The sequence below is a fragment of the Thalassophryne amazonica genome, chromosome 7 (genome assembly GCF_902500255.1).
Source record: "Thalassophryne amazonica chromosome 7, fThaAma1.1, whole genome shotgun sequence".
Lineage (NCBI taxonomy): Eukaryota > Metazoa > Chordata > Actinopteri > Batrachoidiformes > Batrachoididae > Thalassophryne > Thalassophryne amazonica.
This window is the reverse complement of record NC_047109.1, coordinates 97,694,668-97,713,360: the sequence shown is the minus strand read 5'-3', so window position 1 is coordinate 97,713,360 and position 18,693 is coordinate 97,694,668. Positions and strand designations below refer to the sequence as shown.

Here is an 18,693-nt window from a genome sequence, read left to right as displayed (position 1 = left end):
GAGTAGAATGGGAGGCAGAGCCTTCAGCTTTCAGCTCCTCTCCTGTGGAACCAGCTCCCAATTCAGATCAGGGAGACAGACACCCTCTCTACTTTTAGATTAGGCGTAAAACTTCCTTTTTGCTAAAGCTTATAGTTAGGGCTGGATCAGGTGACCCTGAACCATCCCTTAGTTATGCTGCTATAGACGTAGACTGCTGGGGGGTTCCCATGATGCACTGTTTCTTTCTCTTTTTGCTCTGTATGCACCACTCTGCATTTAATCATTAGTGATCGATCTCTGCTCCCCTCCACAGCATGTCTTTTTCCTGTTCTCTCCCTCAGCCCCAACCAGTCCCAGCAGAAGACTGCCCCTCCCTGAGCCTGGTCTGCTGGAGGATTCTTCCTGTTAAAAGGGAGTTTTTCCTTCCCACTGTAGCCAAGTGCTTGCTCACAGGGGGTCGTTTGACCGTTGGGGTTTTACATAATTATTGTAGGGCCTTGCCTTACAATATAAAGCGCCTTGGGGCAACTGTTTGTTGTGATTTGCGCTATATAAAAAAATTGATTGATTGATTGATTGATTGATGTTTCCTTTTTTTAAATGAGAGGACAATGGTAACAGCACACCATGATGACACTTGCTGTCAAAGGTTAAGGACAAGAAGATGACAAATCAGATGTTATTTTATCTTCAAAAATGAGGAAAAGATGGGAAGCAAGAGATGGTCTATTGAAACTTTTAAAATCAGACAAACAGGAATAATTTATGCAATATCACAAAAATTTAATTGCAGTTTCAATAAAAGTTGACTTTTTAAGCACCACCAGAGCCAGAGTGTCCTGTTTATGTATAATGTGGTGCAAAACACAACCTCTGTTGTGTCTTTTAACCAGGTTTTCCAAAACACATAAAAAGTGCAGGATTTCACGTCATTTTTTCATGCTTTTTTCTGAACATGTAATTTATTTGTAATAGTTAACTGTTAACTTAGCTACTATTATTTTTATGTCGTTTGTTAAATGTTCTCCTAAAAGTCATATCAGTTCTTCGGACTGATATGACTGAAAAGCCTGACTACAGATAATATTGTGTAAGTCTATTTTGTAATGCTGCTCCTCCGTCTCATTTTTTCCTTTTATTACCTGAGCGGGCTGTGCAATAACAGTTTAAAAGGTCATCCTGTGTCTTTATTCTTTTATTTATGATGTGATGACATAAGGAGTTTTCAAAAGCGGTGTCCTCCCATGCCTTTTACTGTTGAAAACATGTATTGCATGCATATCATGTCTCCTTGCCTTTCTGCAAACAAAGATTTATGAATATCCTTTAGAATGTAAACCATTTCTACATGAGGGTGAAAAAAATAAACAAGACCTAATCCCGCAGAGGCTTATATCAATATAGAAATTCGGATGACTGGGAAACGCGCGCACACACACACACACAGACACACACATGCACAAACCTTCACACACACAAAATGCTCTGTGGAATTTCTTTGTGTTAATAATACATGGAGGAGACAGTTTCACAAAGACAGACTGTAAATCTATAAGAAAACATATTCTGCATCTGCATCTGATTGCAGCCACTCGACAAATATCACAACTCCAGTAAAACGTTTGATTTAGTGACTGAATTGTATTCCAGTCACTTAGCTGGCAATGGTTGGGTTTCACACCATGTGAACAGGTGAAACATGTGAGAAAGACTGAAGATGAACAGCTATCTAAGTTCCAGCACTTGTTTCCGAAAACAGTATCAGACTTTCGTAAACTGATGTTTGACATTATGTTCCACACTGCTGCTGAGAAAAGGCGTGAATACAGACCACAGACTTCAGACCAGAGGATCCTCGATTCAAAACCCAGGCGGCAAATGGCTATAGATGCCTTACCGTGTCAAATCTCACGCCTAATCACATTCCTCGCTGGGGAGGCAGAGATTATCTTGTCAGTGTTAACAAGCATTTGCGGGTGGTGGAGTGGACAAGCAACAAGCAATTTGTTTGCAACATTGCGTCGTTATGGAGGTGAGGTTCAACCAAAATATGTATTTAGGTGTTAACTAAGATAATCGTGAGTCTTAATGCGAGTTTTATAAGAAAAAAAGAAAAAGGTGTGTTGCTGTTAGGGTTGCGTGTCGGGAACTGGTTCTTTTCCGGTATCCTTAAGAAATTATTCGATCCATCGACAACAATAGCCTTTTTGCTTAACAATTCTCTTATTGGTCCTGTCAGAGTGGCCATTGTTTTGGGGTGTTTTGTCAGGAAAATGATAATTTCTCTACATTGATTACAGACCCTCCAGCGGGTCTGTAATCAACCATTCTGCAGAACCAATGAAGCAAATGTTTGATCTGCTGCTTCGTTGGTCCTATGTTTTAATTTCACTTGATCTTAATTTTTTTCCCTGCTAAAAACCCTAAAGAGCATATGTCTGTGAGTAATATTTACCTTTTTTATGTTAAAATGACCTGTTATGGTCTTCTGAAACAACTTATGGATGTATTTATAACTTAAACACGGGACCAATACTAACGTGTTAGCAAGTCTAGGGCATTAAGCTGAGCCATTATCAAGCCTCCTCCCCAGTGTGCAAAGGATTTGAGATACTCTAAAACCGTGAATAAGGGCCCCTGGGCAAGGTCCTTCATCCCCTAGACAAGCCATAGTGCATTGTGGCTGTGTGGGCTTCCTGGAAAGTGTCTATATCTGACAAATATATCATTTCATGGTGTCTTGTGACATTATCCTAACATCACTCTTGGCATTTGATTACAACCATTGTCCCTGGTAGAATTCAGTCATTAACCACGTTTGGTCTAATATGAACAAAACCAGAACAAGCAGACGACTGGGCACACAGGGACACATACACACGGTATAAACCCTTGCATATACATTCACCGGAACAGAGAATTAAACAGTAGATGTCCTTACTGAGTGTAGAGTGGGATGGACACTCTGTACAGTGTGGCCTGTAGAAGAGGCTGCCACTGGACACACATGCTGGTAGGACGCACCTGATAGGTTGACAGGCCAGACCACACCGAGGAACACGCATACACAGAGAGAAATATACAGTTAGTTCATAATCTATTTTGTTTTGTTTTCCCCATCTGTTTTCATCAGGAAAAACTGACTTTTCTCAATCTCCAATCACGCAATGAAAACCTGATGAAAAAACAGTGTTTCTTCTAAAACAGGAATCTCCCAACATGACTCCTGAGAGCACCTGAACTGCTGGTTTCCTAACTTCCCATGCTCCACCCACAGTCAGGTGGTGTTCACCCAACCAAGCGCAAAACAAAACAAAAATCCTGTAAGTAGAGCAGGTAAATATAAAAACATGCATGGTTGATACTCCCCACGAGCAGGATTGGAGACCCCCATTCTAAAACTTTAACAACACACCCCTTTCATCCACTTGATCTGAAAGCTGTATATCCACTTGAAAAAAAAATTCTCTTGATGTTGTAGAATAGACCCAGAGTCGCTAATACGGAGAAGTCCCTCTGTGTTTCTCACTACTTAGTCTCTTATATGGATGTTTTTTTCTGCAGCTTAAGACAGAAAAAACTGGATGAAATTGAAGCAGCTGACAATTGTAATGAAGCACCTACATATAACGTGGGATTATAATACTATATGAGAACAACAAAAGCACTGACAGCAATATATTTGTGACAATTACCTTGTTTCAGGAGTGCTTCCAACATGACTGAAATGAATAAATTGCTTTCTGTACAAGCTCATCTCCTTTTTCTCTCATTAAAAATGGACTTTGCTCATCTAGTCATTGTGTCACAAAAAAGTCCTCTGAATCAGGTCACAACTGCATTAATCTGTTCCATCTTGTTGACTGATTAATGTGTAATGCAACACAAACATCTTGTCAGCTTCTTAATTAGTCTGTCACCTTCTGTGCAAACAGTTTTTTTTTTTTTGGCTGTGTGGAGCAGCTACAGGATGTACGGCCCACAGAGCAGAGAGGAAAGAAGAGGGTACAGACATGACCTAAGATGTAGAATGTTCAGACAACAACACAGAACTGTCAAATATCTGCTGTTACTGTGTACATTGTTTTGCATGAATGTAACCAGTTCCATGTGGGACAAGGCTTTTGACCTCCAAAACATGTCTCTTATTGCAGGTCAAAAACTAGTGAATCATGAGTCTGGTCTGCTTGATGTTTGTTCCTATTATCAAAAAACACCTGTGCAAGTTTTGTCCCTTACCATTATTGGCAATGCGCTGGGCTCATGGTAAGGTGTGTGTGTGTGGGGGGGGGGGGGGGGGGGGGGGGGGGTGGCATACCAGGGATGGAATGTGAGATGTTAAACACAAAAACTCACGTGGCTTTTTCTCCACCTGCAAATATATTCTTCATTTAAAAAAAGAAAAATTGTGAGCCCAAACTTTTATAATCCACATGTGGTTGTTAATCTGCACACTGATGTGGTGATATTTTTTATACAACCCTGCTTCTCACTTACTGCACACAGAGATACACCTAAACTTCTTAGTTGTTCTCAAAGTACATATATAATATGGTTAAAACTGGACTCGTTCCTGGTGGGGGTTGACGTCCGCCAAGGCTACACCTTGTCACCGATCCTGTGCCTTGTCACCAATGCTGTTTGTGATATTCATGGACAGGACATCAAAGTGTAGTTGGGGGGAGGAGGGTCTTCAGTTTGGTGGGCTCAGAGTCTCGTCACTGCTTTTTTGCAGATGATGTGGTCCTGTTGGCGTCATCGGCCTGTGACTTCCAACACTCACTGCGTCAGTTTGCAGCCGAGTGTGAAGCGGGATGAGGATCAGCACCTCTAAATGTGAGGCCATGGTTCTCAGGAGGAAACCGATAGATTGCCTACTCCGGGTAGGGAATGAGGTCTTATCCCAAGTGAAGGAGTTCAAGGGGACAATGGAGCATGAGATTGACCAAAGAATCAGCGCAGCAGGGATGGTGTTGCATTCACTCTACCGTACTGTCTTGATGAAAAGTTTGCTGAGCCAAAAGGCGAAGCTCTCGATCTATTGGTCAGTCTTCATTCCTACTCTCACCAATGGTGATGAGGGTTGGGTCATGACTGAAAGAAGTATATCGCAGGTACAAGTGGCCAAAGTGGGTTCCCTCAGGAGGGTGGCTGGGTCTCCCTTAGAGATCGGATGAGAAGCTCTGTCATCCGTAAGGAGCTTGGAGTAGAGCCGCTGCTCCTTCGCATTGAAAGGAGCCAGCTCAGGTGGTTCAGGCATCTGGTAAGGATGTCTCCTGGGAACCTCCAGGAGACATCATGTTCCAGGCATGTCCACCTGGGTGGACACCCTGGGGAAGACCCAGGACTAGGTGGAGATATTATATCTCAACACTGGCCTGAACACTGTATCCCCCAGTCAGAGGTGGTTAATGTGGCCCGGGAAAGGGAAGTTTGGGGTCCCCTGTTGGAGCTGTTTTTTTAAATTGATTAAACTTTCACTTTTTTCAGTGTGGTAATACTATAATTAGGCAGTTGCACAGTGCAAGTCTCTTTTTGCATTTGTTGAAATGTGCATGTGTGTGTGTGACCATGGTTGTGGTGTGTGTGAGTGAAAGAGAGCATGTGCCATAATAACTCTAATTGCTTTACTGTAAGAAGAGTGACCAGCTATTATGGCCTCCAGGATGCTAATGGTGCTGTTGTTGGCTGAGGACAACCTACATTTACCAGCCAACTCCGTGTTTGCTGTGCAGCCAATTCTCTATATTACACCCCTTGTTTTGCTCTTGGTAGCCTAATGGCAGAAGGTCATGGGGCATGGTCAGGTTAGCAAACTGCTTAACAACAATTACAGAAATGAAGGAGAAGAGTTTATCAGGCAGTGCTGCACTGTTACAAACGAGCCAGCAGTGCTTTGCTGACACGGTGTTCGGCTACAGAAACAAATTCACACAGAGAAAAGAGAACAAATGCTCCTTGGAACTGAGACAGTCTATGAAGTTTGCCAAGCATTTAACTTGATAATCTATTGGTGTAATAAGACCAAATCTTTTAGACAGTGCTTGAATTACAGTAAATTAGGTTTTTTCCCCCTGTTTCAAATACATTTAGAAACATTTTTTTTGTTTGGACAATCGTCGTTTTGAGATGAAGCACCAACAAATGAGCACACGTTGCTCAAATAGTCCTCAGCAGCATCAACAACAGAACATAAACACTGGCCCAATGGGGGATATAAATTCTGCCTCACTTTCACAATACATTTCCAGCGATAAGGATGTGGCCATGGTGATTTCTCAGGGGGCGTAAAAGGGAGCAGTGTGAAATTATGCTCCACAGCATTCTTGCAGGAACGGTTAAAACCAACAGCAGCAGGATATCTCAGAAGAACATGAAGAGATTTTAATGAATTGTAGGTGGCCTGAGAGGGAGAGGTTGGCCTTTGGTCAAGGAAGAGAAGACTGACTTTTGGTATGGATGCAGATGATTGATTTTTGGTCTGTGAGCTTTGATCTTCATTCATGATTCATTTGATACTGATCTTGCCTTCAGCTCTTGATATCTAATTCATTTCATCATGTAATCACAAGTGCTGATTATTACACTAATCAGACTCTGAAGTCAGAATCTGCCTTTTAATTCTGATTATCTTTTGCTTTTATCCTGTTTACTACACCAAAGAAAGAAAGAATCAACAAATGACAACAAACACATAACACCTGGATGAAATTCAAACCAAGAGGACCAAAATTCAGCCAGGATTACATCTGAATGATCAAAGTAAGTCATCAGCAATCAGGATCAAAACTTTTAATGAAAGATCAAGATCAAAGATGAGCGATCAGAATCAAAGCTCCAAGCTCAGGATCACAGATCAGCAATCAGGATCAAATGTCAGAATCAAAGAATCATCCATTAAAGATTAATGATCACAAAGATGACGCCCACTCGTCAGTAATCAGAAACAGACTTGGTGATGGTCGGCACCCTCTGAGTGCCTTCTAGTTATTTAAATCAGAAGCTTTGGAAGCATTTATTTTTGTAGATAAGCTGACAATTATACGCAGATGATCATATACAATAACTTCTACTTTATGCAGAGAACTAATTGCAAATGGAAATAAGTTATCAAGTACACTGCATTCACACTTTGCAATTTTAATTTAGAAATGTTTCCCTTTGCAATAGCACACATAGGAAGACTGGAAAACCACAAGGAAGTAAAAGTTAAACCCAGTACTTATACCATTTCATCTTTCACTTCTTTCTTGTGTGGACACGACTGACCTGGGTGCCATCTGATCCAATCAAATCCAGTGATCCTATTGTGCTGTACAAGAAGCGTGTGATCTTAAGGAAGTTGTCATCTCCAATGGACCAAGAGCCATCAATTAGGAATACCAGGTCTGCCTTGGCCTCCTTACAAACTATAATAGGGATAAATAAAATAGAGAGACTTAGCCAGTTCCTACAGCAAATATATTTTATTTCTGCATGTAAAATGCAAACTGACACAGAAGGAAGGTTGTTGGAGTTACGTAAAAGCAGTAACTGAATGAGAAGTAACTCACAATCATACAATCAACTTAAAGAGAGTTAATATGCTGCACCTCCAGCTGTGCGAGCTAGTTACTTGGAACTGATAAACTGATATCCTGATAAACTTGTCTGGTTCTTGGTTCTGCATTTTGCATCACCACTCTTAGCTTCATAGTGGAGTAGAGTAGAGAAGGATATTCTTTCACCAGAACAGATCAAATCTAGGCTTGCATCTCAGATAATGTGTCTGAGAATATGCCAGATAATGCGTCTGAGAATATGTCTTCTGTTCGGTTCTTCTGAAAATCCTTCTCTATACCACTTCACCATGAAGCTGTATAACTGGTGATACAAAATGCAAAGCTTGCACTGTGCACAGTTTCTCTAATCACAGCCACAAAAGCCTATAACTTCTTCTGGGTTATCTTGGTGGCTTTCCTCACTCTTATCCTTCTTGCATAGTCACTCAGTTTTAGAGAAATGTCTATTCCATGCAGATTTACCATAGAGTGCCATACTGTTTGTCTTTCTTTGTAATTTACATAAATAATGTCCAAGACATATCCAGTGGCAGCTTCACCATCAGAGAGCCTCGTCCACAACTACCACAAAATACTCCAAGCTGTCATTGATGTTAAAGGGGGCAATACATGGTATTAAGAACAGAACTTTTGATCAGGGTGTTTGGTTAGTTTCTGTTGTCATTATGATTTAAAAAGAGTAAACACAGTTGTCTGACAATAAATGGCTTCAGTCAACCACTAAGCGTGAGAGAAAAAAAGTTTTTGTGTTATGAGTCATATTCTCTGAAAAATAGCCAAAAAAGACAAAAAATAAAGATTAAAAAATTCTGCCAGGTATGCAAACCTTTGAGCACAACTGTCTATCTATATATATATATATATATAATATATATATATATATTATCTATATATATATATATATATATATATATACATATACGAGGGCTGTCCATAAAGTATAGGTCCTTTTTATTTTTCAAAAACTATATGGATGTCATTCATATGTTTTTACGTCTGACATGCATGAACCCTCGTGCGCATGCGTGAGTTTTTCCACGCCTGTCGGTGACGTCATTCGCCTGTGAGCACTCCTTGTGGGAGGAGTCGTCCAGCCCCTCGTCGGAATTCCTTTGTCTGAGAAGTTGCTGAGAGACTGGCGCTTTGTTTGATCAAAATTTTTTCTAAACCTGTGAGACACATCGAAGTGGACATGGTTCGAAAAATTAAGATGGTTTTCAGTGAAAATTTTAACGGCTGATGAGAGATTTTGAGGTGACACTGTCGCTTTAAGGACTTCCCACGGTGCGAGACGTCGCACTGCGCTCTCAGGCGGCTTCATCAGCCTGTTTCAAGCTGAAAACCTCCACATTTCAGGCTCTATTGATCCAGGACGTCGTGAGAGAACAGAGAAGTTTCAGAAGAAGTCAGTTTCAGCATTTTATCCGGATATTCCACTGTTAAAGGAGATTTTTTTAATGAAAGACGTGCGGACGGGTCCGCGTGTCGGGACGCAGCCGGCGCGGAGCGGCGGCACAGGAAAAACACCTCCGTGTTGATAACCATTTGTAAAATCCAGGCGGCTTTTGATGGCTTTCAGTGGAGTGAGTATATGAGAAATTGTTTAACAGCTGGACATGTTCCAACTTGTCCTTAAGGCTTCCAACAGAGGTGTTTTCCTGTGGCGGAGCGTCGCGGCGGCTGCGAGCCGACGCGCGGACCCGTCCGCACGTCTTTCATTAAAAAAATCTCCTTTAACAGTGGAATATCCGGATAAAATGCTGAAACCGACTTCTTCTGAAACTTCTCTGTTCTCTCACGACGTCCTGGATCAATAGAGCCTGAAATGTGGAGGTTTTCAGCTTGAAACAGGCTGATGACGCCGCCTGAGAGCGCTGTGCGACGTCTCGCACCGTGGGAAGTCCTCAAAGCGCCAGTCTCTCAGCAACTTCTCAGACAAAGGAATTCGGACGAGGGGCTGGACGACCTCTCACAAGGAGTGCTCACAGGCGAATGACGTCACCGACAGGCGTGGAAAAACTCACGCATGCGCACGAGGGTTCGAGCATGTCAGACGTAAAAACATATGAATGAAATCCATATAGTTTTTGAAAAAAATAAAAAGGACCTATACTTTATGGACAGACCTCATTATATATATATATAATATATATATATATATAATATATATAATACACACAACTCCAAATTTGTGCCATTCTTTACTAAAAAGTTTTTCAAAGATTTATATCAGTTTCATTCATTTCTTTATTCACCCCTCTTGGCCATCACATGAAGTCATGCTCTCCCACTTGTTCTTTTTATTGACTGTCTCTTCTCATTCTTGTATCTTTAGTTGTTTGTACCGAGTAAAGGTTACGTGTCATTACACATAGCAGTGCTGGCCTGACAAAGGTCAAAAAACAAAGACAGACATGATTACAGACTGGCTCAGCAGGTGCTTGTGTTGCAGGTCAAGCTTTTGCCTGAGCCCAGCAAACAGGAACAGAAGTGAAGGATCACCTGACAGATCAGAATGTGAACATGTAGTACTTTGGTCCTCATCTTTGCCAGTTTTGTTAAAAAGAAAAAGCGGTAACTTGAAAAATCTTTTACAATTTCTTTTTGTTGCATGCCATTTTTGTGATTTATCTTAAATTAAACTCAACGTTTAATAATAATAATAATAATAAAATACAAATTAAGAACAAAATAATAAAAATAAAGTTAAAACATAGAACAAATGTTTCTGTGTAGGTCCTACATGTGCCCACAACTGCAGAGGGAAGGGCTAAAGAACAACAACTTTTCCGGAAAGCCCTCACGGTATGTGAGTACCAAACGATGGTCCCTGGATAAAGTGCAGAAGTCCCAGAGAACAAAGAGACCAGATAGACAGAAGACGGAGACTATAAGAAGAGGCGTGTCTCTCCCTTATTTAGCAGGAGTAGGGGAAAACTACAGAGGATCTTCAGACAGCACAAAATCCCAGTTTACTTTAAACCCATTAACACCTTGAGACAGAAACTAGTTCACCCTAAGGACAGGATCCCTAGTTACAAACAGAGCAATGTAGTATATTCTATCAGATGTCAGGAAAACTGTAACGAACACTACATAGGTGAGACTAAGCAACCGTTACACAAAAGGCTATATCAGCCCCGCAGAGAGGGCGCCAGTGGACCTCAGTCTGCAGTTCATCTCCATCTTAAAGACACTAACCACACGTTTGAGGACAAGGAAGTTAAAATCTTAGCCAGAGAGAAGAAATGGTTTGAGAGAGGGGTGAAGAAGGCATTCTATGTGAAAGAGTTGAAACCCAGCCTTAACCGGGGAGGGGGTCTGAGACACGCTTTGTCCCGTGTTTACAATGGGGTACTCAGATCAAAGCAGTTTCAGTCTTTTGTTCATGGTAATGAGTCATTCACGTCATCAGAAGAGGCGTCAATCCCATTGTTAGGAGGGACAGCTACCCTGTCATTAGGAAGGTGCTAACTAGAGCACAATAGGTGCTAATTAAAGCAATTGTTTAATCACTGGGCCAAAAGCAGTTTGCCTCTCGGTAGGAGGCGTCTCATTAGTTTAAAACTCCAGCTTTTGTGGCTTCTGTTTGTTCTTCTCGACAAGGGTCAGACAGAAGTCAGACTACCAGAGCAAGAATTTTAGCTGAGGAAGCTTCTGCGATTTGACGCAAAACGTCCTCGCATCAAGCAACCCAGTCCAGTCGAAGATTCAAGCTTCTCTACCATAGAACAAATAATTACAGACACAGGAAATTATATATCAATAAATTTAAAATTAGATTCAAAGGACTGAACAGAAAATGTCTCTCCAACCTCAGCTCACAGGATGTTTCATAGGAAAACAAGTGTTAAAATCTGCATACTTCTTTCATACTTTTAGAAGGCAAAGTAAGGCTGCAGCCTGAGAATGCAGATTACAGGTGGGAAGGCTACAAACAGCTTTACAAGTTCTGTGAGCTCACTGGGTTCACTATTCATTCAGCCTTCTTCAAGTTAACAACAGAACCTTAAAACCAGATCAAACATGACCAGAAAGCCATTGCAGCGAGGCCAACACTGTTGTAACATGATCAGACTTTGTTCTTATGGGTACAGGAGCAGCATTCTGGATCAGCTGAAGACTTCTGATGCAAGTGCAAACCAGAAAAAAGAACACAGCAGTAATCTTGCCTAGAATAATTACATGCATGAGTCAGTCTACGTACTGACTCGAGACAGCACTGGACAAATATTTGCAATATTAAGCAAATGCAATACATATTGCTGTGTCTAATATGTAACTGAAATGGCAAAAAGCACCTTAAATATAAGACACACTGTGGTAAGTAAAAGAGCTGTCCAGTTATACCATTTTATTATTGTTGTGATACCTATATGAAGCGGGTTCAACAAAAATCATCCCTGGATTCAAAAGTAGAAAATCAGTATATTTTACTTGTAATATATATGTGTGCAATTAACAGCCTTGAACAAAAATGCATTAAACAATTATTAAACATTAAACAAATGAGTACAAATACCCATCTTTAAAAGATGCATTTTAATATTTCAGATGATTAAATATGTTCATAGCTGCTAATGAGTTAAATCATTGCATCTGATAATCACACCTCTGTGTTATATCATTATTATCATTATTTGTCCTGTAGTTGGACTGAATACTCAAGTGTTTTAGGGAGCTGCGGCATAGTGGAAGCTGGGTTTAAATCATGATTAGCATCAGCTTCAACTCACCAATGTGCAGTTTATAGAATAAAACGTGTGGATTACAGCATGATTCATAGGCATAATGTGTCAGAAGTATGGCTCATGCTATAATTTTACTCAATCCTCATTATCGGTCAAAATAATATTCAAATATATAAGGGGAACATAGGTGGTGAGGAAGTAATGGGTAGATATGGTATCAACGACGGGATGTGGAAGGGCAGATGGTAGTTGATTTTCAAAAAGGGTGGGAAAAGCTGTGGTGAACACATACTTTATGAAAAGGGAGGAACACAAGCGATGTGTAGAGGGAGGAGGTGCCACGATAGTAGACTACACTCTTTGTAGGAGATGCAAACTAAAAGAAATTGGAGACTGTAAGGTGGTGGCAGGAGAGAGTGAAGCTAGACAGCATAGGATGGTGGTTTGTAGGATGAGTTTAGAGGTAAAGAAAAAGAAAGTCAGAGCTCAACAAAGGATCAGAGGTAGAAGCTGAAGGAGGGAAGGCTGTTGTGTGAAATTCAGTGAGCAGGCAGGCAGTGGATAGAGGGGAAGCATTTTGGACGACTGGAAAAGTACTGCAGATGTGGTGAGAGAGACAGCTAGAAAGGTACTGGGTGTGACATGTGGACAGCAGAAGAAAGACAAGGAGATTTGGTGGTGGAACGAAGATGTCCGGGAAAGCAGAAGGAGAAGAGGCTGGCAAAAAAAATGGATAGTCAGACAGATGAAGAAAGTAGGCAGGAGTATAAGAAGATGTGGAGTAAGACAAAAGAGAAGTGACAAAAGCTGTACAAGAAGCTGAAAAGTAAGAATGGAGAAAAGGACTTGTACTAATTGACCAAACAAAGGCACAGAGCTAGAAAGGGATGTGCAGTAAGTTAAGGGTGGAAAAAGAGGCAGATGGTAATGTGTTGACGAGAAAGGAGAGTGTGTTGGGAAGGTGGAGGGAATATTTTGAGGAGCTGATAAATGAAGAAAATAAGACTGATGGAGAAGTATAGAGTAGGCCAAGAATGAGTTTCACTGTGTGTTTGTGGATTTAGAGAAAGCTTGTGACACGGTGCCAAGAGAAGAGTTGTGGTATTGTATGAGAAAGTCTGCAGTGGCAGAGACTGTATTTGAGGGTAGTGCAGGACATGTACAAGAATAGCGTGACAGCAGTGAGAGCACAGTAGGAATGACAGCCTCATTCAAGGTCGAGGTGAGATTACACCAAGGATCAGCTCTGAGTCCTTTCTTATTTGCAACTGTGATAGACAGGTTGAAGGATGAGATCAGACAGGACTCTCCATGGACTATGATGTTTGCAGATGACATTGTGATCTGTAGGGAGAGTAGAGAGCAGGTTGAGTCTAGCCTGGAAAGGTGGAGATATGCTCTGGAAAGAAGGGGAATGAAAGTCAGTAGGAGCAAGACTGAGTACATGTGCTTGAATGAGAGGAGCCTGGTGGAATAGTTCGGTTACAAGGAGTAGAAGTAGTGAAAGTAGATGAGTTTAAATACCAGGGATCATCTGTCCAAAGTAATGGAGAGTGTGGTAGAGAGGTGAAGAAGAGAGTGCAGGCAGGGTGGCATGGGTGGAGAAAGGTGCAATTTGTGACTGAAGAATATCAGCAAGAGTGAAGGGGAAAGTCTACAAGACAGTAGTGAGACCAGCTATGTTGTACAGCTTAGAGATGGTGGCACTAACAAAAAGACAGGAGGCAGAGCTGAAGATGTTGAGATTCTCTTTGGGAGTGACAAGGATGGACAGGGTTAGGAATAAACATGTCAGGGGGACAGCTCAGGTGGGGTGGTTTGAAGACAAAGTCAGAGAAGCAAGACTGAGATGGTTTGAACATGCAGCCCAGTCTCACTTTTTTTTTCGAATTCCCGTGACAAAATGAGTCAAATTTTAATGACGGGTTTTTTTTTTAACTCACTATTACTAACCCTACTCCTACCCCCAACCCTAACCTTAACCATAACCTAATGTTACTCCTTCCTCCCACCCTAACCATCCCCCCCCCCCCCCCGCTTCACTTTTAATTTTGTGCAGCCATCGCGGAATGAATTACAATGAATTCGTGCTGCCGTGATGAAAATGAAGCGCATTTCATCACAATATCACAAACCAATGGATTAATGTATGTACGTGCTGCTGAATCACGACTTGCCGTGAGACTGGTTGGAACATCTGCAGAGGAGGGACCCAGGGTATATCGAGAGAAGGATGCTGAGGATGGAGCCACCACTTGAAGAGGGAGGCCAAAGAGGAGGTTTATTTATGTGTTGTGGGAGGACATGCAGGTAGGTGGTTGATGTGACAGAGGAAGATACAGAGGACAGGATGAGATGGAAATGATTGATCTGCTGTGGTGACCCCTAACGGGAGCAGCAAAGGAAGATGATCATATTCAAATACACCACAAACGTAAGTTATAAATAAAGTGGAAATTTCATGCATAATCAGCTTCAATCACAACTTTACAGGTTTGCAAATTGATGCCCCAGGTTGGTGCATCAATTTCCTTAGTAAAAATGTATTATTCATTTATTATTTATTTATTCATAAATGTGTTCTGCAAACTGCTGGCTTCTGGCATCTATGTAATAGTGTAATAAACGTAAAGAGGTTATAATAATATATTGTAATCCAAATGTAAGATTAAATCAGATCCTTTGAAGACTGGCTTAAGAAATCATGCATATGATTTTATTTTTGATGAAAAGTATAATGGTAATATAATAATAGCTTCTTCCTTACCTTCCTTAGCAGGTGGGATAGTAGGAGGGGCTCTGTGGTGGGGGTTTCTGTTGGAGCCTGAGTGGGAGCCGGCACTGGGCACATACGGGAATAAGACAAGGCCGTTGATCACGATGGCAGTGAAAAGTGATGCCATCATCTAGTATACTGACAGTCTGCACATGCAAATATTCAATAAGACTCAATGAGAAAATTCCACATCAAAACGTGAGTTTCCAGTAAAGCGTCTAATATTCATGCCTCTGACAGTGGTATATTTTCAAAGAAGATCTGAAACAACAATGCTTGAGGAATTCAGACATTGTTTTATCTATCAATCTCAGATATAAAGGTTGGATTCCCTGTATCTGATTTACTCAACTAATAAAATACGTTCAGCCATTGCTCTTTAAGTGTTGGTTCTGGATTTCAGGTTGCCTCACTGGCAAACCAATTCAACTGAAACTGGTGTTACAGTGAGAAAATCAACTTGGAAATATCAGTGACTGCTTGCACAGTCAAACAAGGCTCACAGTGTATATACCTGTGACAGGTGCAGCAAAATGTTTACCTGCTGTTTCTTCACCTTCCCCATTAACTTATTGCTGACAAGACAGATCATTATACTTGTACTACATAATGCACCTGATTCCATCGTAATCTCATGTGTTGTCTGCACATCTCACTGTTTACTTACAGATTGTGGAACAATAATTAACAATGATGGGGTTTACGAGTGGTTGTTTCAGAAAAGCTGATTACAGATTACAGATGGTGATGTCATTTGCTTGTCTTTGCCATCTGTTTGTACTGTGTACTTATAGATCAGGGGTGGGCAACCTGTTCCAGAAAGAGCCATGAGGGTGCAGGTTTTCTTTGCAGGCCACTGACTCCACAGGTGATTCACTGATTAACTGATTCCATCTGCTCAAAGTGATATTAATCAGTAAAATCACCTGGTGGAGTCTGGCTGCAAAGAAAACCTGCACCCTCTTGGCTCTTTCTGGAACAGGTTGCCCACCCCTGTTATAGATCATAACACAGTCAGGTGGTCTGAGAACATGCGGTGGTGCTACTATGTGTTGCTGAATCCACCACACTACGGAACCTTCCTGGATCCTGATTGGCAATGAAGCAGGTAGACCACTGGTTCATCCTGACTTCCCCAAAGCATCTGTTGTTTGCAGTCAAGTGATATGTGTCATCCTCTTGCCATTTTCCTGTGGTTGAGGTCTTCAACGCTGAGGCTCCTACACACTGGATCGTGCTCAGGTAAGCATGGCCACAGTGTTATAGCTGGGGTTCCTCACGGTACAAGTAGTACGGCTCCCCTGAGTCTACCTAAGTAACCAGTCATTTGACATAAAGTCAATATAAAGGCACCTCAGGATTCTCTGAAGAGAGCCAGTATCAAAGACACCCACTTATACACTTTAGGTCACTAGTTTGAGTCCAAATCTCATATGCATAGAGTACGGCATGAAACATTAAGACCCTAAAGACGAAATTCTCCTGCAAACATATTCGTACCATCAAACACCTCTATCCAACAACCTTATGAGTCCATGACACTCTAGAACCTCCTCCCAGAGGTCTCTCAACCTCATGAGCTGAGCTCAGAGAGACATGCATGTCACTACCCAGATAAGGCAATCTCTCAATACGTTTCACACTTCCACCACATAGAGATACACTTCTAATGGCTGTTTGTGAAGTGACAGAAATTGTCATGATCTGGCCCCTTTTGGGCCAGTTGTTATGATTTTGGACCTTTTTCCACTTCTGTGCTGTGAGCTTTCTATGTTTTTAGTCACGACTTGTCATGTAATCATGGTCATGCTTCAGTTATGTTTTGTCTTGATTCATTTATTTTTGGTGTATCATTTGTCTGCCACGTATATAGTTTTGCTGCATTATTTATGGTTTGCTTTCACTCTTGGTCCATAATGTTGCTTTAGTTTTAGTTTAATTCTGTTTATCACATTTATCATATTATACTTTGGTCACAGGTTTTGGTTATCATTTATCTTCAAGTGTTTCTTATTTGATTATGTTCCTTTTGATATTTATTGCATTTTCTGTTTATCAGTTATCTTGTTTTATTTATTGCATTATTTTGTAGTCACCAGTTTTGTCTATTCTCTGTTATACCAGTAGTTTGTTTTGTCATCATTTATTGTATTCACTTTTATGTCTCAGTCAGTATCAGTTCCATCCTAGTTTGGTTTAATATTAGGTTTCTGTTTTTCCCCTCTTAGACTAGTCACAGTATTTCTTAGTTTTGCCCCTTTGTTTGTCTGGAACACATCATGTTATTCACAGTTAGTTTTTCTGTCACTTACTTAACTTGATTTGCACCGCTTGTTTTGCCCTCCTGCACACTCTTGCCTTTCTTCCCTCTTCTTTGTTTCACTAAACCACACCGCTTTCCAGAACCTCCACACACCTGCCTTACATCACCTTAATTAGTTTGCTGCTTATTTAAGCCCTGATAGTCTCACTACTCACTGCCAGATTGTTGATTTTGTGTCACTTTCCAGCCTTGTTCCTTGCTCCATTTTGCCTGCCAGTATTTTGACTCCGCCTCATTTTTTTTACCTTGATTTTGCCTTGCCTCTGATAGTCCTTACACCATGTTTTCGACCTATGCCTGTTTAATGATCTACGTCTCAGCCTCTTGTCATTTTGTTACCTGTGCCTGGCTGCTGGACCACCTATCTACTGAACCCCTGCCTGTTGTACTGATTAAACACTTTTTGCACTCTCAGTCGTGTGAGCTTGCATTTGTGTCCACCTGGTTTGTGTCACCCCCGACAGAAATGTTGGATCTTAGTAGTGATTCATGACAATTCAAAACCCACTCACTCTGACTCCACACTCACCTTCTCAAGGGCTGTAATCTGTAATCAGGTGTAGCACTTGAGAGTGCTGCAATTAAGAGAACAATGGTCACCCCATCATCTGCAAAGTCAAGGTCAGTGACCTACATTCATTTATCTCAGCCTTTGAGATTATGATTCGCCTGGGAAGATGTTATAGACTCATGAGTACACAGCTTGATTCTGTGTACTGTATGAGTGCGACATCAATCTAACCACCAATCTGTAGCCTGTAAACTTGGGTAAAGTTCCACGCTACTGGTCTCTCGAGCATTGTCTGCTCACCGGCTAATCAATAAGCTGCAACAGGAGATTATCTCTTTGTGCATTATTTAAACAGGACATTTGGAACCTACATGTCATGTCAGTGATGGAGACAGGAGATCCCTCCATTTCCTGTATCTGGGTGTGAATACTGATCTGGTACTGGCTGCTGGGACTGAGTTCATAGAAGCACTGCCGGGAAGCGCCACCTGCCAGGGTCACTTCCTGTCTCTGGCCATCTAGAAGCAAATAAAACAAACAAAAAATTACTCAAAACATCAATATACTGAAATCATACCAACCTGAGTAAGTTGGACAGTGTGTGACATAGCGAGAGATACCAGACGGTGAAGAAAAACAAAACTAAATTCAGTCAATGTTTGGTACATGTAACATGAAGTTTTTTTTTTTTTTTTGCATCTTCTTTTTAAAATTATTTATTTAAACCACATTCAGCTTGCTTGCAATCAAACGTGCTGCCTAAATAAAGCTGCATCCCCTTCTAAAGCTTACTGCAAGTTAACAGCATAATTAAACGTGGGAGGAAAACATCATTAAGTGAAATAAAA

The 18,693-nt window shown here is 41.1% G+C and overlaps 1 protein-coding gene across 1 annotated transcript in view; it reads right to left on the bottom strand.

The window, feature by feature from the left end:
- LOC117514639 (collagen alpha-1(XIV) chain-like) overlaps window positions 1–18,693 on the bottom strand; it is a 496,536-nt gene that overhangs the window by 174,241 nt on the left and 303,602 nt on the right. The window contains exon 24 of the mRNA XM_034175192.1: window positions 18,217–18,363. Within this exon, the coding sequence (XP_034031083.1) occupies window positions 18,217–18,363 (147 nt within the window). The remainder of the gene's footprint in view (window positions 1–18,216; window positions 18,364–18,693) is intronic.